Below are 26,415 nucleotides of genomic sequence, written 5' to 3'. Positions count from 1 at the left end.
CACGTCCTCCTCCGTGAAGACAGAAACAAAAAAGTTATTCAATACCTTAGCCATATCCCCATCCCCTACCACTAGGTCCCCTTTCTCATCCTCTAAAGGACCAACATTCACCCTAGCCAGCCTCTTTCTTTTTATATATTTATAAAAACTCTTGCTATCCTTTTTTATATTAAGCGCTAGCCCAGCTTCATAGTTTCTCCTACCCTTCCTTATCAACTTCTTTGTCAATCTTTGTTGACATTTAAACCTCTCCCAATCCTCTTCTCGCCCACTACTCTTAGCTACTCTAAATTCCTCCGCTTTTAGTTTAACACTTTCCTTCACCTCCTTTGTTATCCACGGCTTATTACCTCTCCTCCTACTATCCTTTTTGACCATCGGAATAAATTTCCGTTGAGCACCAAGAAAGATCTCCTTAAAGATCCTCCACTGCTCCTTAACAGACCCTCCCTCCAACGCACTCTCCCAGTCCACATTCGCCAATTCTTCTCTCATCCTACCGTATTTCCCTCTATTCAAACAAAGGACGCGTGTCCGGGAACCCACTTTCTCCTCCTCCATCTGCACCAGAAACTCCACCATACAATGATCACTCTCCCCAAGAGGATCCTTCACCACAAGGTCCCTAATTCTACCCGCTTCATTACATAGCACCAGATCCAAGATAGCTCGCTCCCTCGTCGGCTCCAACACACACTGTTCGAGGAAACTATCCCGGCAGCATTCCAAGAACTCTTCCTCGAGCCCCCCACGTCCAACATGGGTCGACCAATCAATATGCAGATTGAAATCCCCCATAACTACGGCCGTCCCATTCCTGCACGCCGCACTTATTTGCGCGTTAACAGCCCGCCCCATCTCCAGATCATTATTCGGGGGCCTATAGACGACACCCACCAGCGTCTTCCTCCCTTTGCTGTTCCTAATCTCCACCCACAACGATTCCACCCTCTGCTCCTTGGCTCCAATATCATCCCTTGCTACCACCGTGATGCTATCCTTAATCAGCAGAGCTACGCCCCCCCCTTTTCCCTCCTGTCTATCCTTCCTAAACACTTGATAGCCCTGTACATTTAGCTCCCAGTCCCTGTCACCCTGCAGCCACGTCTCTGTAATGGCCACCAGATCGTATCCATTTGTGTCGATCTGCGCCATCAGCTCATCCACTTTATTCCGAATGCTTCGTGCATTCAGATAAAGTGCTTTCATCCCAGCCTTCACCTGGACCCTATTTGCCGCAACGCCACCAACTATACTCACGCCCCCTACTCCCTCTATTATTGGGACATCCTCGGCCTCTTCCCTTACATGTACACTCTCCTTAACTTTAGACCTCGTAAGGTCACCTACCCTCACACCCTCCCCCCCCATAATTAGTTTAAAGCCCTGCCTACAGTCCTCTTTACTCGATTCGCCAGCACTCTGGTCCCAGCACGATTCAGACCAACCCCATCCCTCCCGAACAGGTCCCACCTACCCCAATACTGGTGCCAATGCCCCATAAATTCAAACCCATTCCTCCCACACCAATCCCTGAGCCACCCATTCACTTCCTTAATCCTGTCAACCCTACGCCCATCTGCACACGGTTCAGGCAGTAGCCCAGAGATAACCACCTTGTCGGTTCTACTTTTTAATTCCATTCCAAGCTTTTCATACTCCCTCCCCAGATCCTCAGTCTGCATTTTGCTTACGTCGCCGGCACCCACATGTACCACAATGACCGGATTCTCACCCTCCCACTCCAGGTTCCTCTGCAGCCCAGCTGCGACATCCCGTACCCTAGCACCAGGCAGACAACACACCCTTCTGTGCACTTTGTCATTGTGACAAAGGACAGTGTCAATACCCTTCACCCCACTATCCCCAATAACTACTACGTTCCTTTTCCTTTTCTCTTTGCCTATGTCCTGCTGCAGCACTGTACCCTGTGCAGCTTGCTCACCAACCTCACCTGCCTCGTTCTCGTCCAACTTGGAAGCAAGAACCTCAAACCTGTTATGCAGATTAAGAGGCTGAGGCCTCCGCTCCTCACCCCCCTTCCTCTTCCCAGTAGCCCCCTCTTGTCCCTGACCCTTAGAGTTAGCCAGTCTAGGGGGGGTGGATGTCACTTGCACCTCATTGACAATGGCACCCTCTCTCCCCTTGATGAGCCTCAGTGTCTGTAGCTCAGAGGCCAGCTCATTTACCCTGAACTGGAGCTCCTCCAGCAACCTGCACTTACTGCAGACATGGTCACTGGGATGAACCCTAGGGTCCACCAGTTCCCACATCATACAGAAACCACACATCACATGCCCCTCCATTATTTACTGTAGTAGTTTTGAAAAAATTTTTTGTTTTTTTTTTGTTTTTTTTGTTTTTCAAACGAACTCACCTGGCCTTTTTTCCCTCCAGCCCTTTTTGATATTAAGCCCTAGTAGCTCACTCTGCTTCCCTCTCACTCCGCTGCCCGCTCAGACGCTGCCCGCTGTCTACGCCAGGCCTCCTTTTAAACCTGGCGCTGATTTAAATCTGATGGCCCACAACTGCCTGCTAACCACTCCCTCAGAATTCTTAAAGCAGTAAATACAATAAATAAATGCTTTAAACAGTTCTACAAAGAACAAAGTGCTTTAAACTGTGTGCAGTTTTGGGCGCCGCACCTGCACAAGGATATTTTGGCCCTGGAGGGAGGTCAGAGGAGGTTTACTAGGCTGATACCGGAGTTGAGGGGGTTGAGCTATGAGGAGAGGCTGAATAAACTAGGCTTGTACTCGCTAGAGTTTAGAAGAATGAGGGGAGATCTCATTGAGACGTATAAGATGATGAATGGGATGGATAGGATAGAGGTGGAGAGACTCTTCCCACTCAGAAAGGACAGTAGGACTAGGGGGCACAGCCTCAAGATAAAGGGGGGGCGGTTTAGAACGGAGTTGAGGAGGAACTTCTTCACTCAAAGGGTGGTGAATCTCTGGAATTCTCTGCCCGTTGAAGTGGCGGAGGCTGCCTCGCTAAATATTTTTAAGAAGCGGGTTGATGGGTTTTTGTTAAGAGAGGGGATTAAGGGTTATGGGGAGAGGGCGGGAAAGTGGAACTGAGCCACAACAGATCAGCCATGATCTTATTGAATGGCGGGGCAGGCTCGAAGGGCTAGATGGCCTACTCCTGCTCCTATTTCTTATGTTCTTATGTTCTAACTTCATAAGGTACCTTGGAGTTTCTGATCTGGTCCTTAATACCTTGTCCTCTTTGAAAAGGCCCAATAAGGTTTATAGTCTGTAACTATATAAAAAAATTCTACCATAGACACATAGGAACTTTTTCACACCAGACACAATAGCCAACCTTTCTTTCGCAACCTGAGAATACCTCTGCTCTGTGTCTAAAGGGGTCCCAGAAGCATACATGATAGGCTTCTCCATCCCATCTTTCCAGCAATGTGCCTGGACTATTTCTGGTATTTTTATAGCAAGCTACACAAGGGAGCCAGCATGGAATCGAAGTTTGGGTAATCGCAGGAAGGATTTCAACTCAATGGCATTCCTTGGAGTTGATGCTTCTTTGGCCTTTACATTATCTTCTTATGGATGTAACCTCTTCCCATATATTCAGTAGCCTAAATAAGTTATTTCAGCCATTTGGACGTGTTTCTCCCTCTTCAGGCAAACCCCCACTCTTTAAAAAAAAATCTTTCCAAGACTTTGTCTCACACAGTGATGTGATGGAGTACAGGAAAGAGATTGGGAATCTGGTGAAATGGTGTAACAACAACAGCAACAACAACAACAACAATAATCTCACCCTCAGTTTCAGTAAAATGAAGAAGGTAGTCATCAACTTCAGGAAGCGTAGTGAAGGACGTGCCTCTGTCTCATCAATGGTGAAGTGGAAATGGTTGAGAGCTTCAAGTTCTGAGATGTCCAGATCACCAACAACCTGGCCTGGTCCCTCTACACTAACGCTATAGTTAAGAGAGCCCACCAGGGGGCTAAGGAAATTTGGCATGTCTGCTATGATGCACCAATTTTTACAGATGCACCATAGAAAGCATCCTTTCCGGATGTCATAGCTTGGTATGGTTCTTGCTCTGACCAAGACCTCAGGAAACTACAAAGAGTTGTGAACGTAGCCTGGCCCATCATGCAAACCAGCTTCCTATCTATTAACTTCATCTACACTTCCCACTGCCTCAGAAAAGCAGCCAGCATAATCAAGGACCCCACACACCCCACTTATATTCTCTTCTCCCTTCTTTTGTTGGGGAAAAGATACAAAAATCTGAGAACATGGACAAATTGACTCAAGAACAACAACTTCCCTGCTACCATCAGACTTTTGAATGGACTTACCATATATTAAGCTGATCTTTCTTTACACCCTATCTGTAACTCCAACACTGCATTCTGCACCCTCTCCTTTCCTTCTCCCATATGTACTCTATGAATGGTGTGTTTTGTCTGTGTACCACACAAGAAACAATACTTTTCACTGTATCCCTATACATGTGGCAGTAATAAATCAAAAGGTGAACTGCATCAACTCACCCAGGTTCCTTCGGAATCTTCCAAATCCGAGATAACCATTGCCTAGCAGGATCAAACGGCAGATGCTTGGAACACCACCTTTAAAGTCATTCACCATTCTGACTTGGATCTATTTTGCCATTCCTTCAGTTGCTGCATCAGAATTCTTGAACTCCCCTCCTAACAGCGCTGAAGAAGTTTGAGAAGGAGGCTCACTACCATTTTCTTGAGGACAAATAGAGATAAATGCTGGCTCAGCCCATATATTGTGAAAGAATGAATGAAAAATCAATGCATGTAGAAGAAACGTGCCATGCATTTTTACATGTTGTGATTTTCAAATAGCTAAATAAATAATTTCAAGACTATACATGGCCTCAACTCCTCTAAAGCTCTTCCCTTCACGGCCTACAACCTCGTCGTCCTCTAACTGTGAATAATCCATTTCTACTCTAGGGGATTTTTACATCAACTTCATTGCAGTATTAATATCAGCAGACTTGTGATACTGAATAAATATTTCCAGGATCCAACAGGACACACTGTTTCAGCCCATTTCTGCCCCATTTAACTGATTTCTTTCCATTTCAGCTCCATTTTTTTCAGCATTTTTCAGCTTTGAAATTGGCTGAATGTTTTATTGCACATAAAAGATAACTGACAGCTCTTAAATTGAGAAGCTGATTCTAGTAGTCAAGTGTTTATTAGTCATTATTACAGTGGCCTGATAGGACATTTGGGTCAATATGTACAAGGAAACAATAAACCTACTTTGACTTAACTTTATGTTTACAGTACTGTGTTGAAATTAAATGTAAACACGCGTAAAAGCTAATGTTATTTATAACCAATGTAATCTTATTTGGTGTTTTGCATAATTAAATAGAAAAGACACATTCTCGTTTTTTTTTTCATTTACATTTCTCAATTTTGTGCAAGTTGCTTCCAACGTGTTGTGTACTTGGGAGACTATTCTCAGGATCATCGACTTGCTGGGACTATTTGTTGAGGCTAGGAACCCGGTGGTGAGTAAATCGTCACATGACTCCCCAAAACTTGCCCACAGTATACAAGGCACAAGTCAGGAATGTGTTGGAATGCTGTCCACTTGCCTGGATAGGTACAGTTCCAACAACACTCAAGCTTGACACATCCAGGAAAAAGCCCCCTTCCACAAAACATTCAATCCCTACACCAGGAACGCATAATAGCAGCAGTCTGTACCACCTACAAGGTGCACAGCAGCAACTCAACAAGGCTCCTTTGGTAGCACCTTCCAAACTCATGACTGCTACTATCTAGATTCTAGAAGTACAAGAGCGGCAGATACCTGGAAATATCACCAGCTGGAAGTTCCCCTCCAAACCACTTGTCATCCTGACTTGGAAATTAATCCTTGTTCTTTCGCTGTTGTTGCGTAAAAATGCTGGAACTTCCTCCCAACAGCACATTGTACCTACATCTTGGGGACTGCAGCGGTTCAAGAAGGCAACTCGCCACCACCTTCGCAAGGGTAACAAAGGATGGGCAATAAATGCTGACTTGCCAGTGACGTCCACATTCCATAAGTGAGTAAAAAATAAAATAGTGAATTTAGCTCTACTCTCTTTGTCGGTGGTAATCCTAAAAGGCAGAATGTCAGATCATAGATCTTTGGGATGTCTCTAATCATATATTTCAGTACTTTGTACCAAAATGGTTTGACTCATTGATCGAATGAAGAGATCATGTTCATCATATAAATGCATGGGAGCGGTTGATTCTTTTGCAGCTTGGTTGGAGTAGGATTGTTCAGAATTTGAGTTGAATAATTTATAATTAGTGCTGCAATCCACATCTCTTCCCACTTACTAATTGTTTTCTTTGTACATCTCAAGTTTGAATGCATTTCATATTTTGAGCATACCATTGATTCATTGGTATGATACATATACTTACTTGTACAACTACAAATTGTTTCTCTGTCTGGAGCTGAATATTAGGAGAGAGCGTGTACTTTCTTCCTGATTGCAGTCCAGGCTACTGCTGTAAAGTTAGGAAACTTCTCAATAGACAAATGGTGGCAAGATATAGATCTGCAGCAGGCGCCAGCTGTGAAGTTGGGAAGTTGCCTTTTAAATATCATGGAACTGGAATAGAGGAGTATCCGCACATAGGAATATCATAGTTGAGATGAGAGCAATGCATTTTGAGCACCTTCATCTTGTATGAAAACTTTTGGATATTTTGGAGGTTGGGGCATCTTCTTGAAGAAGTCAGTGAATATATTGCTTTGATATAATTTGCTTTAAATTATTTCACAAGGTTTATAAGCATAGATATCCACACAATTTATTTGTAATATTTTGCCTTTGATCCTGATTGCTCTGGAAATGGTCTGTGACGTCTTTGTTAAACTTTTTATTTATGACTTGGATTTTTTCCTCTGTTACAATTCCCTACCCTCTTCTTGTCATGGTATTGTTTGCATAAATGTGAGGAAGTAACTCCACTACTGTTGATCATGTCCATTCTAAAACCATTTAATTAATTGGGCTTAGGAAACTTAGTCGTAACATCAAACTCTCCAGTATTGGGTTGGATGGGGCGTCCTAACGAACTGCTGGGGAATTCCTCTCCGAAGTTCACAGATAAGGTTTACACAATAATTGCCCAGAAGTATAAGCTTCCTCTAGGGTACTTAGTACCTCATCAAAGTGTTCTATTATTAACTGTCCTCTGAAGTGATCTAGCAACCACTCAGTTGTTAGAGATAGACAATGAATGTTGGCCTTGCCAGTGATGCTCGTACCTCATATGAATTTTAAAAAACTGAAACTATTTTCTTATAATGGTAAGCAATTCACAACAACCTAAATAATTGGAGCAGTAAGTGTACAGTTAAAGATTTCCTACAAAATGAACTATGTTGCCTCCATCAGAGCTAAGAACTATATTGCCTCCATCATTTGTTTTTCATTCCCTTATGGTGGTCTTTGCCACCATATTTCTGTGTTCTTTGCAAAAAAAAATGTTGCATCCTGAGCCTATTTATTTTGTTTTAAACGACAGAGATCAGCCATGATCTTATTGAATGGCGGGGCAGGCTCGAAGAGCCAGATGGCCTACTCCTGCTCCTATTTCTTATGTTCTTATGTTCTTAATAACAACCAAATACTTTATGCGTTTTTGACATTATCTTGGTTTAGGGTAGTTATTTGCTACAAGGGCTAACATATCACACAGCTGAGCATCCTTATAATGGCTACTGTGTTCACAATTGACCAACACATTTATGGAACCTCAGAAGGAAGAAAAAACAATGTTACTTTAAACTTCACCACTTAATGGTAATTTTCAGTTTGAATTTTTAACCAAACAAAATGGAGAGCGCTTCTGGAGTACTGTTTATAATATTGATCTCCTTTCCTAAGGAAGGATGTACATGCATTAGAAGCAATTCAGAGAATGTTTACTAAACGAGCCCCAAGAATGAAGAAACATTGGATAGTCTAGGCTTGTATTCGCTGGAGTTTAGAAGAGTAAGAGGCATCTTAATTGAAACGTACAAGATTCTAAGGGATCTTGACAGGGTGGATATTTGCTCTTGTGGAAGAATCTAGAACTAGGGGTTACTGTTTAAAAAATAAGGTTCACCCATTTAAAATGGAGATGAGAAGAGTATTTTTTCTAGAGGATAGTGAGCCTTTTGAACTCCTTTCCCCAAAAGAGAGTGGAAGCAGAATCATTGAATGTTTTCAAAGCAAAAGTAGTTTGATTCTTGATAAACAAGAGGGTGAAATGGATTTGACGGGAAGTTCAGCAACATCTTGAGTTCTGTATATATAAGGTGTTCTGAAAAAAAAATCAGCCACAAAGTAAGAGGCAACATGAAATAACATGTCACAATTCACTTTTTCTGATGACTTCAAATAATTTTCCCTTCTCCTTGGTGTCGATGGTTATAAGGGGAAGACCACAAAGTAGAGTTGAGACCACAAACAAATCAATCATGATCTTATTGAAGATCGTAGGGATGAATGCTGTACTCTTGGTTCTAAGTCCTATGTCCTATCTTCTCCTGATCTAATCCTAGGCTGCCAATTCATGCCAGAATATGCTAATGTGAATATTTCATCTATTGTTTACATGTAAGCTTAAGAATAGTGATGTGTTCAAGAATTCAGCTGTCATAATCATCACAGCCAAGCCCTACTCTGGATGCAGTCTCCATCTGGGGTCACTGGGTAATGTTGAGGTTTGGCAATAGGAAACTTATGCCGACTTTTATTTTGCAATTCGTTGGAATTGTTTGCTGATAGGAAATGTAACTCCCCTATCTGGGCTGAAGTCAACAGGTTCAGCAGAGACCAGTGATTACTTGGAACCAGAATTTATTTACATTATCATTACAAACTACTAAAATTACAGAAATGATATTGCAGTTATACTGTAGATTATAATTGAGGATGGCAGTTTGATTGAACGATTGTAATCGATAGTGTGGCCCTGCCCTTATGTTCATTATTTTATTAATAGGCATTATTCTTTTCTGTGGATTGTCTATATTTCAAAGGTAATTCATTTTTAAAGAGATGAAACAGAAAGAGGTGGAAATACACAGCAGGTCAGGCAGTATCTGTGGAGAGTGAGAAAAGGTTAACATTTCCATTTAATGAACCTTTGTCAGCACCCATAGAACTGAACTAGCAAAGTGTTTCCAAAATTTCTGTTCTTATAAAATTTTCAATATGCGCAGCTGACTGCTTTTTTTTACATGATAAAGCACTATATAAATGGGTATGTTATATTCATACTAGCAGAGACCAATCAAACCTTGGTGGTGAAATCAGTATCTTTCTTGCAACAGTACTTCATTCAATTCCTTTCATTCCTCTCAAATCATCTCTATCCAATCTCCCATTCAACTTCTTTTTCTTTTGCCATATCCATCCCTAGTTTTATACTTCACTAGCATTACAAAGTCATTCTATGCCTCTCCCAGTCAAACCCTCAGCCAGGGAAACTCTGTTGTTAGGCTCCTCTTACTTTCTGCTATTGTCTTTTCTTCACCAACACCACAAACCTATCAGCAAGGACATCAACCATTCTTCCCATGCTGTCTCCTCAGTTCCTCAAAAGACCTCCAGCCAAGGTAAGTTTGGCCTGAATTTTTGTAAACAAGGGGAGTGTCATTGGCTTAGCCAAAATGATACCGGAGACCTGTCTTCAAAAGACTCGTCCTGAAATCTCAACACCCACCATTTTCACTGGGAAGGATGGGGTGGGGTGGGGGGGAGGGGAGAAGGGGAAGCTATTTATTTTTATTAATGTACAGTATGTGGATGTCACAGGCAAGGTCAGCATTTATTGCCCATCCCATGTTGCCCTTGAGAAGGTGATGGTGAGCTGCTGGCTTGAACTGCTGCACTTCCTAAAGTGTAGGTAACACCCATTGTGCTTTTAGGGAAGGAGTTCCAGGATTTTTACCCAGCAACAGTGAAAGAACAAGAATATATTTTCAAGTCAGGATAGCAAGTGACTTGGAGGTGAACTTCCAGGTGGTGGTGTTCCCAGGCATCTGCTGATTTTATCTTTTTGGAGTCTAGATGGTACTTTGCATATCCAGGAGCAGAGGCCTTCAAGCAGATCAAGTTTCAAATTGGGATGTCTAAAACAAAACTTGTGGGATTTGATCTTTCAGAAGGCTTAAAGCTTCCAACCTTCTCTGGAGAGGTAAGGGACATTTTTGGATAGGTCCAAAGACATCTTGGCAGAGCTCAGGTGCCCTTTGGAAGAAGTCAAGTGCCCTTTGCGATTATTGTAGACACGAATGTGTGGAAAAAGTGGGTAAATTCATTGAAATTGTCAAGCTATCTAGGGAACTGTGTAGTTGTTAAGACATTTAAGTCTCGCTGTAACTATCAAATTCATGGAACTGTCAAGCTGGTCTTAAAATATTTTTTTACAAATCCTGGAATTTAAAAAACTCAGCACTTGCTCACTGTCAGTTAACATCAGCCTCAGAACTGATTATAGCACTTGTGCTGCATGACTGACATCTTTGAAGGGCTATAAATACAAATGTTTGTTTATTGGGGATTAAGTGCTTAAATGCTTGTTTTTATCAGGGGTTATGTAGTTGAAAAAAATGTAAGCGTATCGAATGGTTTTTATGAAGGAGCGTGTTTTGATAAAAGCTATCTTCAGTAGACACTTCGAACTGACTTTCATTTCATCTCAGCGTCGTTCCTGAGCCCTACCTGTGGTAGATACTGGGTTAATTAGCATGGAGGATGTAAGGGCAAAGTGTGGTTGGGGAGCAAGAGTTGGAACTAAGTTGGCACAGACTTTAAATTATCATGGAGGGTGGGTAGAGGGGCATACGCTGGTCTGAGATGGCATGGGTTATGGGTGGGGCATGGGAAGTGTGGGGGTAGGAGCTGGAACACTGGTTTTATAAATGCTGGGATGACGTCCAAAATCTCTGACTGCGTCTGCACCAAGTGGGATTCCTGCTAATATCAGCATATATAGGATGATGTATAAAATGTGACATAGGAAGGATGAGGATAGTATGTGAGGGAGAGATGGCATGTGACTGAGTTGGCATTAGAGGAGTGGTATGGGAAGGCATGGGAAGTGTGGATTAGATGATAAAATTCATTATGTAAAGAATTTGACTAAATATTTGCATTCTTCAATATTAAAATATTCCACCTCTTAATGTTTCTATTGCTGCATTGGGCACATAACAAATGAACGTTCAGTAATAGAATAGAATCTGTACAGTGCAGAAAGTGGCCATCTGGCCCATCGAGTCTGCATCAACCACAGTCCCACCCAGGCCCTATCCCCATATCCCTACATGTTTACCCGCTAATCCCTCTAACCCACGCATCTGAGGACACTAAGGAGCAATTTTTTTAGCGTGGCCAATCAACCTAACCTGCACATCTTTGGACCGTGGGAGGAAATCGGAGTAAACAGAGGAAACCCTCGCAGAAGCACGAGGCGAATGTGCAAACTCCACACAGACAGTGACCAAAACCAGGAATCAAACCCAGGACCCTGGAGCTGTGAAGCAGCAGTGCTAACCACTGTGCTACCTTGCCACCCAATCCACTGAACTACTGTGCTGCCCAATAAGTGATGCTTTAATCTTTTAAAATAGGCTCATTGAATTTTTGAATACACTATTGGAGATCTGAACTTATGATTGATCTCAGTTGGTGTATAATCAGAGACAAATGGGAAATAGAATGAACTGATTGCACATTTGCCAAAGAAATTGGCATTTTGGTATCTATAGATCATTTTGACAGTGGCAAATTCAATATTGAAATGTTTGTGGTAAATAGAATTGAAGCCATTTCAGAGTTAGTGGATCTGAAAATATCTATCAATGCAAAAAGACTAAAAAATTGAACAGACTATAGCACTTCATGTATATCTGAAAGTGTTTAAAAGATCCATTGAGTAGTATTTTTCTTCCCAGTTTCCTGTGCCATAATCCTTCTTTATCTAGAAGGTAAATAGGTGATCTAGAATTGTTGTCTAATAAAGAACAGAAGGAGATAATTTGGTGCACCATACTTATGCCAAGTCTTTGAAAGAGCTAGCCAATTAATCGCAATCCCTTCTCTCTTTCATAAGAACATAAGAAATAGGAGCAGGAATAGGCCATCTAGCCCCTCAAGCCTGCCCCGTCATTCAGTAAGATCATGGCTGATCTGGAAGTGGTTCAGTTCCACTTACACATCTGATCCCCATAACCCTTAATTTCCTTATTGATCAGACATCTATCTACCTGTGACTTAAAAACATTTAACGAGGTAGCCTCCACTGCTTCAATGGGCAGAGAATTCCAAAGATTCACTACCCTCTGAGAGAAGAAGTTCCTCCTCAACTGTGTTCTAAACTGACTTCCCCTTACTTTGAGGCTGTGCCCTCTAGTTCTTGTTTCCTTTCTAAGTGGAAGTAATCTCTCTGCCTCTACCCTGTCTAGCCCCCTTCATTATCTCTTATGTCTTTATAAGATCGCCCCTCAGCCTTCTAAACTCCGAGTACAGGCCCAATCTACTCAATCTCTCCTCATAAACTAACCCCCTCATCTCCGGTATCAACCTGGTGAACCTTCTCTGCACTCCCTCCAAGGCCAATATAGCCTTTCGCAAATAAGGCGACCATTGCACACAGTACTCTAGTTGCGGCCTCCCCAGTACCTTGTACAATTGCAGCAAGACCTCCCTGTTTTTATACTCCAACCCCCTCGCGATAAAGGCCAACATTCCATTTGCCTTCTTGATCACCTGCAAACTGACTTTTTCCCCTTGGCAATGCAAAGTTTGTCTTTAAGTATTTAATCACTGTTGCCTCACAGTGTCAGGTTCAATTCTGATGTCAGGTCACTGTCTGTGTGGAGTTTGCACATTTTCCCTGTGTCTGCATGAGTTTCATCTGGGTGCTCTGGTTTCCTCCCACAGTCCAGAGATGTGCAGGTTAGGTTGATTGACCATGCTAAATTGACCCCCATGTCAGGGGATTAGTAGATTAAATATGTGGGGTTACGGAATAGGGTCTGGGTGGAATTGTGGTCAGTGTAGACTTGATGGGCTAAATAGCCGCCTTCTGCACTGTAAGGATTCTATGAAAGGTTATTGGTGAGTCAATTTCCACTGCTGTTTCATACAGTGCATCCCAGATCACCATAACTGTATGTAATTTTACTTCCCTCATGTCTTCTGTTCTTTTGCCAATTACCTTTAATCTGTATTCTTTGGTTACCAACTTTCCTACCACTGAAACATTTTCTTCTTATTTGCTCTATTAAAGCCATGCAAGATTTTGAACATTTCTGTTAGATTTCATTTTAACTCCTCTGCTCTAAAGAGAACAGCCATGATGTGGGGATGCTGGGGTTGAACTGGAGTAAGCACAGTAAGAAGTCTCACAACGCCAGGTTAAAGTCCAACAGGTTTATTTGGTAGCACAAGCCACAAGCTTTTGGAGTGCTGCTCCTTCTTCAGGTGAGTGGGAGTTCTGTTCACAAACGGCATATAAAGACACAAACTCAATTTACAAAATAATGGTTGGAATGTGAGTCTTTACAGGTAATCAAGTCATAAAGGTACAGACAATGTGAGTGGAGAGAGGGATCTTCGGGTAAGGGTCCTCCAAGGCGGCCTTCACTTCACGAAACACGACAAAGCTGAATCGCTGAGCAGAAACTGAGCCAAATTCTGCACATATGAGGATGGCATCAACCAGGATCTTGGGTTTGTGTCACAGTATCTGTAAGCCCCTCGACTTGCCTGAGCTTGCAAAATCTCTACCTGTCCTGGCTGGAGACAATATACATCTTTTTAACCTGTGCTTAACCCACTCTCCTCTCACATTATCTGTACCTTTTAAGACTTGATTACCTGTAAAGACTCGCATTCCAACCCTAATTTTGTAAATTGAGTTTGTGTCTTTATATGCCCTGTTTGTGAACATAACTCCTTCATTCACCTGATGAAGGAGCAGCGTTCTGAAAGCTTGTGGCTTGTGCTACCAAATAAACCTGTTGGACTTTAACCTGGTGTTGTGAGACTTCTTACTAAAGAGAACAGCCACAGGTTCTTCAGTCTTACCACATAATTCCAATCCCTCAACACTAGCATTGTTACAATAAATCTCTTTCCTGCACTCTTTCCAGGACTTTGATGTTTCTGTTAAAACATGGGACTCGGATTTGAATGAATTTTGGGCGCCGCACCTGCGCAAAGATATTTTGGCATTGGAGGGAGTGCAGAGGAGGTTTACTAGGCTGATACCGGAATTGAGGGGGTTGAGGTATGAGGAGAGGCTGAATAAACTGGGCTTGTACTCGTTAGAGTTTAGAAGAATGAGGGGAGATCTCATTGAGACGTATAAGATGTTGAATGGGATGGATAGGATAGAGGTGGAAAGACTCTTCCCGCTCAAAAAAGACAGTAGGACTAGGGGGCACAGCCTCAAGATAAAAGGGGGGCGGTTTAGAACGGAGTTGAGGAGGAACTTCTTCACTCAAAGGGTGGTGAATCTCTGGAATTCTCTGCCCGTTGAAGTGGTGGAGGCTGCCTCGCTAAATATTTTTAAGACGCGGGTTGATGGGTTTTTGATAGGAGAGGGGATTAAGGGTTATGGGGAGAGGGCGGGAAAGTGGAACTGAGCAGTGACAGATCAGCCATGATCTTATTGAATGGCGGGGCAGGCTCGAAGGGCTGGATGGCCTACTCCTGCTCCTATTTCTTATGTTCTTATGAATGCAGTGTTTCTTAAATTCATATCAGTATTTTATAAACTTTAGCTTAACTTCCTTTCTTTATCTATAATGCTCCCTGAATGTCGCTCAGTGATTCAAGCTACACACAATTCCTAAGTTATGTATAGTTACATCACATTTTCCTTTGATATATATTCTTCTGTTTTCACTATGTGGTTCAGCACATAGTGTCAAAGTGTCATCCAGACTCAAAACTTTAGCACTGGTTCTGTCTGCACAGATGCTGTCAGATCTGCTGAGATTTCCCAGCATTTTTTATTTTTGTTCTATGTTTTGTTTCTATTGTGTTGATTTCTGCTCTATATTGTTTGGACATGTTGAGTCTACTCAGACTCGGGTCTCTTTCAACTTGAACCTCAGATATTTTAGCACTATTTATGGAGTATGTTGCTTTGCTCATTGCGCCACCTTCTACCACATTTGTCTATACTGAACTTCATCTGTCATTCTATTCCCAATTTTGTCCAACTCAATTCTGCATTTACTGGGCAATCTCCTCCAATTTAGTTGGCTCTCCTAGGTTGATATCATTTGAAAATTTGATCATTTTGTATTAAGTTTCTGAATGATTTAGTTTCCCAACAGTAATCACTGGAGTATTTTACTCAGTACTTGCTCACCTCAACAACTCCTGTAACAAAGATCATTGTTTTGTATCTTTCAATCTGGTAAATTATACTTAAGTAAGAAATCTCACAACATCAGGTTAAAGTCCAACAAGTTTATTTGGTAGCACAAGCCACAAACCTTCGGAGCACTGCTCCTTCATCAGGTGAGTGGGAGTTGTTAACTCCTTTTTCTCAAAACTTAAACCATTGATATAGGGCATTCCATTACATTGTCGCACAGATTTCCCAGGAAATAATGGCATATTTGACTTATGCCATGGCAAAATATCCTGCGATCCTATGTACTGTTTAGCTGTTTGCATCTTCCAATATAGTAAGAATTTCATTACTGTAACTCCACCTAAATTAGAATTGATGGCAACTGTCATTTTCCAGCATATTAGAGAAGGTCCCACCTTTTCAAAGAGAAATAGGGATGGATAGTAAATGTTACTGATACTAGCTTTTCTTCTGCACCCCCCCCCCCCCCCCCCCCAGTTTAATTAATTCACTAAATTTAAATTCCAGCTGCTATTATGAAAGTTGAGGCCATGTCTCCAATTATTAGCCCATGCTTCTTTAGTATTAATCCAGTAACATAGCAATTATGCTAATATTCTGTCAAAAGAACGTGGATCTAAAACATGAACTCTGTTTTTCTCTCTCTCGCTCCACAGATACATTCAAACCTGCTGAGCATTCCCAGCATTTTTCAGTTTTTATTTCAGATTTCCATCATCCTGTTATTTCTGGTTTTTGTTTGTTTTCTGCAATAAAGATCTGATCTCAAATTGACGTGTGAAAACAGAAAATGCTGGAAAAACACAGCAGTTCTGGCAGCATTTGTGGAGAGAGAAATAGAATTAACACGTTGGACCCATTTACTTCTTCCTCTAAAGGTGGGCTTAAATTTAACATAAAGTTTGCAAAACCTGGAAGGAGAGATGGAAATGGATATGACAACGTTGTGAAGATTTTTAAACCACATGTATCAATTAAACATTTAAACAATGCAGCCTAAACATTTTGAAATTCAGTAGTTCCAAGTATGGATTCTGGTTGATGATATTGACGATATGATGTTTACTAAAGTGTACAATAATAAAGAAAAAAATTATAGGTAATCCATCGCCATTTTCTGAAAATAAGCCTAAGATTTGACTAGAGCGTAGATGAGAGAATCGGGAACTCAGCCAAAGTTATTTCTGAATCACTATTTCAATGGGAAACAGTACTCAACATATGGGGGAAATTTTCTTTTCCGTATCGGCCACTTGCATTTATTTATTAGAAATGATGAGCTGTAGTGGGGAAAAAGTGATATCTTGAGTGGTGCAGCTGCAGCAACAAAAATAAATTAATTAACTCATTAGTCCTTGAGCCTGCTCTAACTAGAAAGGTTCAGTAATTGTTCACCTGTTAAGGTTCTAACAACACATGGTAATATTTCAGTAGAACAAAGTTACTATAAATGTTCTGTTTAATTAAATCCAAATTGTACAGTCACCTTACAACTATACAACTACATCGGCAACAAAAACAAATTTTTAGTCATAACTTTGGTTATTTTTAATTTTCTATTTTTGAATCTCAGTATTCGTACTAATTTAACAAAAACACAGTCAATCATTCTTTTTCAAAATATTTATTTGGTCTATCATTTGAATATGTAATTTGTCCATGGAATGACGCAAGCACCATGCTCTGTGGCTCTGCTGTTCCTGAACCATCACTTTTGCTCGCTGTCCTGTATTCTAACTATCCTTCTAATGAACTGTTGTAAATGTGTCACTGGAGGATCAAGGAGTACAACGATCTAATATATTGTGTTTGTCACCAGGGTATGAACAGTGCAATAAATTTCTGGCTATTACTATATTACACTGGTATACAGGTTATTTGTGCAGCAACGTGCTGTATATCCGACAAGTTCTCATGAAGCATGTGCATTTTAATGAGATCTTATTTCTTAGATCGAAATTTTAAGTTTTCTGCTGACCTATTATGGTAATTGGGTGATTGCTTTTCGTTGTGTTGCAGTGTACAGTTAAATATGCCATTTGTGTGCATATGATCACACTGTTTTGTGTAGTTTTATTTCCTTGCAATAATTGTACACGCAGAGAGAACGTTGTTTGACAACAGCGAAACCTAATACTTGGGAAAACAATGTTGGGTCAGCATAGACTGTGATATCAGTGTGCTGAAGACAAGAAAAATAGCATTGTTCTGAAAGGTGGGAGCCAAAGGCAAAGAAAATTGACGCTACTTAAACTTCAGTGGCTGTTTGTACAGTGTAGGGTCTCGGAACTGACAAAGTTTTATCATATAACAAAAGCGAAGATAGTAAATGTTTACACCCTTGTACAAAAAAAGGAAAGAAAATGTAGTTAATTTAGACTTATACTTAGATTTTTGCAGTACTTTTTACGGAGAAAGGAATTGATGGGTACTTATGCCATGGGTTAATCAGGGAAAATCATTGCATTAAATAGGATTACATAGGATATATGGCACAGAAACAGGCCATTCAACCCAATTAGTTTACGATCCAATTGAACTTCCTGCCATCTAGATCTGTCATCTATTCCTTTCTCCATTCAGCTTGGATTTGAATAACTAATCCACTATTGTTGAAGAAACCTCATGTCAGTCAAGGGAATTAATTTGGTGTTAATAGACTTTCAGTGGGCATTTGATAAAATATTAGATTGGTATGAAATTTAAGGCATCTATTGAAGGAAATATAGCCACATGGGACAGAAAACAGAGGGTAAAGGTAAATGTTTTTAGATTAATCAAATAGGTTAGTAGTATACCCAAAGGAATATCATGTGGCCCATCTTTTTCCACTAAAAAAACACAGGTGTTGACACTAAATCTACCAAATTATGAGCTATAATAGTTAAAGAATGTAGAATATGACAATGCAGAAGTATAAAAGATAGCAGAATGTGCAAATAGGTGACATGCAATTTAAGGCAGAGAAAACTAAAGGATATGCTATTCAGTTCTGGACACAACTCCATTTACTGAAAAGAAATTTAAGGTACAGTGAAGATTCAACAAAATGGTAGTAGGAATGATGAATAGAAAACTGTTTGTAAAAAAAAAAGTTTTTCTTCACTGCAACATGGATTGTTATTGGGATAAGACTAATATTTTCACAAACTTGAAATATTTTGGCAGTATAGTGAAATATTATTTTCATTGATAAGTGAATTGGTTTAGGACTATGGCATAATGTCATTATAAGATTAAAAATGATTTTACATTCAAGTTAATTACATCATGGGATAGTTTGCCAAAGTTCCTTGTTTAACAGGGAATTATGTGTACGCTTAAAATGGAAGAATATAAAAGGAGATGAGGAAAGGGCAAAAAAAAAATCAGGCTTGAGCTGAGTATTTCAGTTGAAGTGCAGACATGATGGACAAAAATATAGAGCAGACGCAGCACGGTTTCGTTAAAGGGAAGTCGTGTCTGACAAATTTACTGGAGTTCTATGAGGATGTGTCTAGGGCGGTGGATAGAGGAGAGCCGGTGGATGTGGTCTTTCTTGATTTTCAGAAGGCGTTTGACAAGGTACCTCAAGAGATTATTGCAGAAGGTCAGGGGACATGGAGTAGGGGTAGGGTGTTAGCGTGGATAGAGGATTGGTTGTCAAATAGGAGGCAGAGAGTGGGGGTCAATGGGTGCTATTCGGATTGGCGGATGGTGACTAGTGGAGTGCCCCAGGGGTCGGTGCTGGGGCCTCAGCTATTTACCATTTATATAGATGATCTGGAGGAGGGAACCAAGTGTAGGGTGTCGAAAAGATATTAAGGTACAGTGAAGATTCAACAAAATGGTAGAAATTATTTGGAAGAAAGCTGTTAATAGTAGTTGCTTTAGTTACAATAAAATTTATCGTGTTCATCCTTTTGTATTGCTATCTCTCCTGTTACCAAGCACAATATGCTTGAATCATTGCACCTCTCATCACTGATCACAAAACGCAGTGGCCCAGAATGTACAATTGGAATGATGGTGAAACTGTCAGCAGTTGTTACCATTACTATACAAAGCTGACAGTGATTTCTGGCACCCGCAAGTGTCGCTAAAGAAGCCCTGAAGTTGCAGTTGGTGCTGCACTGCTACTCCATGGGGCATGTTGTTGCAGTCTTGCATTAAAACAAATGAGCTAGGCAAACTATTCTCATCTAAGTTGTTTATGCTGTTGAAATAAAGTCTTATCAAAAGCATAAGGCAAATAGGGAACTTAGCAAAATATGTAAAATCATACTGAAGAGTGGGACAGGTAGAATTATGAGATGTTACAAGCCTGTCAGTGAGACTGGAGTTCACAATACATTTTTTTGAAACAAAAACCTGCATTGCAAGTCCAGTGGAAACATACTGTGATATTTCTGGATTACCACATGTTGTTACACAATAAAGTACAATACAATAAAGCAAAGGACCACACTGTGGCCTCTGAACATTCAAAAGCTGTTTTATTGTTTGGTTTTTGTAGTGTGATCCTTCAAAATGTTAAATGTCTATTGACAGAGTGCAGAGCTTTGGACATTTTTGCATACTTTTGCATTTTTCTTTGTTCTTCAAAAGCTCTCCAGTTCATGGTCAGGTGATGAATTTGGCTGACATAAGCTGTTTTTTGAAAATGAATTAATTTCACGTTGAACGACAAAGCATCTTAATTTAAAAACATTGCAATTCAATTACATATGACAAAACATTACAGAGGCATTGAGAAACTAAAAATAACTCCTTGATATAGATAGTATCTCAATGCTACTAATGACGTGCCTATTTATTCCAAATATGCTGCTCAAGATAACAGATCAAATCAGACTGTGAAAGAACTTAGAACATAATAAGAACATAGGAGCAGGAGTAGGCCATCTAGCCCTTCGAGCCTGCCCCGCCATTTAATAAGATCATGGCTGATCTGAAGTGGATCAGTTCCACTTTCCTGCTTTCTCCCCATAACCCTTAATTCCCTTGTCCATCAGAAATCTATCTACCTGTGACTTAAATATATTCAGCATGGTAGCCTCCACCACTTCAATGGGCAGAGAATTCCAGACATTCACCGCCCTTTGAGTGAAGAAGTTCCTCCTCAACTCCGTTCTAAACTGTGCCCCCCCCCCCACTTATTTTGAGGCTGTGCCCTCTAGTTCTGCTATCCTTTCTAAGCAGGAAGAATCTCTCTACCTCTACCCTATCTAGCCCTTTCATTATCTTGTAAGTCTGTATAAGATCCCCCCCCTCAGTCTTCTAAACTCTAACGAGTACAGACCCAGTCTATTCAATCACTCTTCATAAGCTAACCCCCTCATCTCCGGTATCAGCCTGGTGAACCTTCTCTGTACTCCCTCCAAGGCCAGTATATCCTTTCTCAAATGCGGGGACCAAAGTTGGTCAGGGACTGTATCACAGTGTCAGAGAGGAAGTTTGATGAGGACTTGTCTGTTGAGGTAGTATGGGCGGAGATTAGAAATAGGAGTGGAGAGGTCACCCTGTTGGGAGTCTTTTATAGACCTCCTAAAAGTTCTAGAGAGGTTGAGGAAAGGATTGCGGAGACGATCCTGGTCAGGAGTGAAAGTAATAGGGTAATTGTTATGGGGGATTTTAACTTTACTAATATTGATTGGAATTGTTATAGCTCTAGCTCGTTAGAGGGGTCAGTTTTTGTACAAAGCGTGCAGGAAGGTTTTTTGACTCAGTATGTAGATAGGCCAACTAGAGGTGAGGCTATATTGGATTTGGTGCTGGGAAATGAGCCAGACCAGGTGCTAGACTTGGAAGTTGGTGTGCATTTTGGTGATAGTGACCACAATTCGGTTATGTTCACCTTAGTGATGGAAAGGGATAGGCATGAACTTCGGGCCAGTGGTTTTAGCTGGGGGAAGGGTAATTATGAGGCTATTAGGAGAGAATTAGGAAGCATAGGTTGGACTAGGAGATTACAGGGACTGGGAACGTCCGAAATGTGGAGTTTTTTCAAGGAGCAGCTACTGCGAGTCCGTGATAGGTATGTCCCTGTCAGGCAAGGAGGAATTGGTAGGGCTAGGGAACCGTGGTGCACCAAAAAAGTTGATTCGTTGGTTAAAAGGAAAAAGGAGGCTTATGTTCGGATGAGACGTGAGGGCTCGGGTAGTGCACTAGAAAACTTTAGATTGGCTAGGAGGGAGTTGAAGAGTGAGCTAAGAAGGGCTAAAAGAGGACATGAGAAGACTTTGGCTGATAGGGTTAAGGAGAATCCTAAGGTGTTCTATAGGTATGTCAAGAACAGAAGGTTGGTTAGGGCAAGATTAGGGCCAGTTATAGACAGCAGAGGGAAGTTATGTGTGGAACCGGAGGAGATTGGAGAGGCATTGAACCAATATTTCTCTTCGGTGTTCACGCAGGGGGACATGGATATAGCTGAGGAGGACACTGGGTTGCAGGGGAGTAGAATTGAGTGTTACAGTTGATAAGAAGGATGTGCTGGATATTCTGGAGGGTCTGAAAATAGATAAGTCTCCTGGTCCGGATGGGATTTACCCCAGGATTCTCTGGGAGGCAAGAGAAGTGATTGCAGAACCTCTGGCTCTGATCTTCAGGTCGTCGTTGGCCTCTGGTATAGTACTGGAAGATTGGAGGTTAGCGAATGTTGTCCCATTGTTTAAGAAGGGGAACAGAGACTTCCCCGGGAATTATAGACCGGTGAGTCTCACTTCTGTTGTGGGCAAGGTTTTAGAAAAAATTATTAGGGATAGGATTTATAGTTATTTGGAGAGTAATGAATTGATTGGAGATAGTCAGCATGGTTTTGTGGCGGGTAGGTCGTGCCTTACTAACCTTATTGAGTTTTTTGAGAAAGTGACCAAAGAGGTGGATGGGGGTAAGGCAGTGGACATGGTGTATATGGATTTTAGTAAGGCGTTTGATAAGGTTCACCATGGTAGGTTTCTGCAGAAAATGCAGATGTATCGGATTGGGGGAGATCTAGGGAATTGGATCAGGAATTGGCTAGCGGATAGGAGACAGAGGATGGTGGTTGATGGTAAATATTCATCATGGAGTTCGGTTACGAGTGGTGTGCCTCAGGGATCTGTTTTGGGGCCACTGATGTTTGTAATTTTTATTAATGATCTGGATGAGGGTATAGTTGGGTGGATTAGTAAATTTGCTGATGACACCAAAGTCGGAGGTGTGGTAGATAGTGAGGAAGGGTGTCATAGTTTGCAGGAAGACTTAGACAGGTTGCAGAGCTGGGCCGAGAGGTGGCGGATGGAGTTTAATGCGGAGAAGTGTGAGGTAATTCACTTTGGTAGGAATAACAGATGTGTCGAGTATAGGGCTAACGGGAGGACTTTGAATAGTGTGGATGAACAGAAGGATCTAGGTCTATGTGTACATAGATCCCTGAAAGTCGGGAATCAAGTAGATAAGGTTGTTAAGAAGGCATACGGTGTCTTGGCGTTTATTGGTAGGGGGATTGAATTTAGGAGTCGCAGCGTTATGTTGCAACTGTACACAACTCTGGTGCGGCCGCACTTGGAGTACTGTGTGCAGTTCTGGTCCCCACATTACAGGAAGGATGTGGAGGCTTTGGAGAGGGTGCAGAGGAGGTTTACCAGGATGTTGCCTGGTATGGAGGGGAGGTCCTATGAGGAGAGGCTGAGGGATTTGGGGTTGTTTTCGCTGGAAAGAAGGCAGCTAAGAGGGGATCTTATTGAAACATATAAGATGATTAGAGGTTTAGATAGGGTGGATAGTGATAGCCTTTTTCCTCGGATGGAGAAATCTAGCATGAGGGGGCATGGCTTTAAATTAAGGGGGGGTGGTTATAGGACGGATGTCAGGGGTAGGTTCTTTACCCAGAGGGTGGTGAGGGATTGGAATGCCCTGCCTGCTGCAGTTGTAAATGCGCCTAGTTTGGGGGCGTTTAAGAGATCCGTGGATAGGTTTATGGACGAAAAGGGATTGGTTTAGGTTAGTGGGTCATTGTTTTGTAACTGGTCGGCGCAACATCGTGGGCCGAAGGGCCTGTTCTGCGCTGTGATGTTCTATGTTCTATGTTCTAAAACTGCACACAGTACTCCAGTTGCGGCCTCACCAGTGCCCTGTGCAGTTGTGGCAAGCAACTTCTGTTCATAAGTGTGGAATTTGATGATTCGCCTTTTGACATAGTGAAATGCTTGATCAAGTTTTAGAGAAGAACTAAATGAAGCAGTTATTTCATTTGTTTTCTCATGATGAGCACCTGTTCCCTGGTTTAATAAGTCAGTTAAATATTATATGCATTTAGAGGCTCAACTTGCCAATGCAAACTGTATATTTCAGATAAAATGGGTGAATCATAATTTGTCAGTGTCGGTTTCACCAAGAAAACTGACAAAATCCAGCTGCACAGCCGTGGTTTCTTTCCAGATTCACTGGCACTCTGTGCACAGCGAATCTGGGGCGTGGTTTCTATCATTACTCTGGCAGGTTGGGGCCAATTACCACAGACATGGGACCCCCCCCCCCCCCAGAATCATCTGGGCCATCAACCTCCCTTGTACATGAGGAGGTACGTCCCTGACACTGTCAGATCACTCTGTCTGAGCATACTCCTCCCCAGGGCGAGAATTTTTGCGCCCCAGTGGGTTCCCCTCGACAGCTTCCAGTTTTATTAAAGCTATTGTAAACCTTGCTGACATCATGGGGAGGCCCTTTAAATACATTGAAATGGTGAGGGGTGGGGAAAATCTCAGAACAAGATCTTGCCACAGAGATTCCCATTCCCACAGAACTGTAGGATTTTTGGCTGGTGTTACCATTTTTGCCTGGGGAGGACGCTGGCCAAAAATCTCCCTCGGCGTGTCAATTTGCCATGTTAAAAGTTGACTTTTCTAATAATTTTACATAAAATTTTAACTAATGTCTGAGGAGATTTTGGCATAAAGCTTCAACAGTTATTGAAGATGTAAAAATATATATTTATGGTGATGAAGGAAGCAGCATAGAGGAAGAAGGAATTGGTGAGCAAAGAGAAATTTGTGAATACTACCTCAGCTGGGAGTGGGTGTCGTCAGAACCTTTTCATTATGCGCATGAAACTTGCTTTGGGAGAAAAGGACCTTCCTGCGCATACACATTCACTGATCTTCCGAATGCCAGTGGTATTTTTTAAACGTTGGAGGCGTGGTGGCAGCTATTTTTAGGGAAAGCTGCTCAGTCTTTTAACACTTCTGTTTTAATGTTCTTTACAAACTTTATTCACCCACGTGAGGGAATTTAAAGCTGGCTTTTTAGATAGGGGTAACACTCATAGCATATGTTTACAGCCAAATGTTTAAAGAGACACATCTGTTGGAATGATGCTCCCCTCCCCCTTGAAAACATTACTACTGAACTCTTGTCCCGCTCCCCAGCCACATCCTTCCTCCTTGAGGAAACAGTTGTTTCCTGCTCACTGAGCTGAATAGCATTTCTCTTACTTGATCATGTGCCTTACGCCTGTACATTCTCCTCCTCTCCAGCATGGGTTACCCTGGTCAATTATTTCACACTCCTTACCTTATTTGTCCTGAAAATATGCCATTGGTCTCAACTCCATTTGCATGACCAAAGAATGTCTATATAATGTATTGAAAATGTGTGCACTTTTGCATACTCCAAAGTAAAATGTAATGCTTACTGTCCTATGCTGTTGGACAAATGATGCTGTGTACTTGTATCTTTTCCTGACTCCTGTTGGAATATACTTCACATGCCACTAAGTATTTAAAATCGCCCCCATGTATTTGTGTTTCCTGACACCTTTCAATCTGCATTTGGATTAATCTCAGAAAATGTAGAGTTGCTTCTTGAAGAAGTTTAGACGTTCCATATAACCATGCGTGGCGATGTATTCTCTGAAACACTAGACTTATTTTTCTGTTGGGAAAGTGAAAACATCTGGAGTGCAGCTTACCTAAGTTTGAATATATTTTGCAATGTTACTGAAATTTGTAATTCATTGATTAGTCTATTTGGAACTGGGATGCAAAGGGTGGGTATTTCAGGAGGCAAAATAAGGTAGAAATTCTCAATTTTGCATACTCTTGAAATTTTTGACCTGTGATTAATTTCTAGGAAATTAAATACGTTTTTTTTCTCTTTCAGGAACTGGTAATATAGTTGCCATCATGATTTCTGAGCGTCGAGGTCGTGAAATTCTGAGTTATATGGAAAAAAACCTCACTGTATTGATGTCTATAGCAGTCGGACCAGTACATTTTCCGCAGTACAGCCGTAGTTCCCCGGTCTTCGTATCCATCTCATTTATTGTATTGATGATCATTTCTTTGGCTTGGCTGATCTTCTATTTTATTCAGTAGTTCAGATATGCAAATGTACGTGGACGGAACCAGGTCAGTGACTTTCATTTTTAAGCATTTATATATTTAAAATAGACTGAAACTTGTCATGCTGCTAATAATAGGAAGTGTGATTTTGATTTTTTTTGAGGGTGGAGAAACCAAATTAGAAGGGATTGGTTTTAATGGGGAAATTTCAACTATCCATGTTTCCATTCAGTGCAGTGTCAAACATTGCAGTAAAGGTAATCACTGAATTGTGTCTAAACTAGCTGTGGTATCATTGTCTTTGTATCAAAAATCATTGATTTACAAAAATAATTGTAAATCCTATCCTCCCCATCCCACCGTGTCACCAGCTTTCTGTCCAAAGTATGTCAGCCCTGTAAAATTTGAGAGCATCACAATGTTCGGGATTTTGTTTAATGCAAGAATTTGTGTGAGTACTTCCATCCAATATGTAGCAAATTGAATAGAGGTACATTCCATGCAGAATAGATAGTAGAAAACTATTTTTTGATAAGTTTTTGATAAGCGAGGGGATTAAGGGTTATGGGGAGAGGGCGGGAATGTGGAACTGAGCCACGACAGATCAGCCATGATCTTATTGAATGGCGGGGCAGGCTCGAAGGGCTAGATGGCCTACTCCTGCTCCTATTTCTTATGTTCTTATGTTCTTA

At 41.4% G+C, this 26,415-nt stretch overlaps 1 protein-coding gene across 1 annotated transcript in view; it reads left to right on the top strand.

Annotated features, from left to right (window-relative positions):
• Positions 1 to 26,415, top strand: part of LOC145351646 (E3 ubiquitin-protein ligase RNF130-like) — a 62,029-nt gene that overhangs the window by 10,651 nt on the left and 24,963 nt on the right. The window contains exon 2 of the mRNA XM_080201206.1: positions 25,542 to 25,789. Coding sequence (XP_080057332.1) covers positions 25,542 to 25,756 — 215 coding nt within the window. The 3' untranslated portion in view covers positions 25,757 to 25,789. The remainder of the gene's footprint in view (positions 1 to 25,541; positions 25,790 to 26,415) is intronic.

The sequence above is a fragment of the Carcharhinus amblyrhynchos genome, chromosome 13, assembly GCF_965287045.1.
Source record: "Carcharhinus amblyrhynchos chromosome 13, sCarAmb.v2.hapA, whole genome shotgun sequence".
NCBI lineage: Eukaryota > Metazoa > Chordata > Chondrichthyes > Carcharhiniformes > Carcharhinidae > Carcharhinus > Carcharhinus amblyrhynchos.
This window is presented reverse-complemented; position numbering and strand designations above follow the sequence as displayed.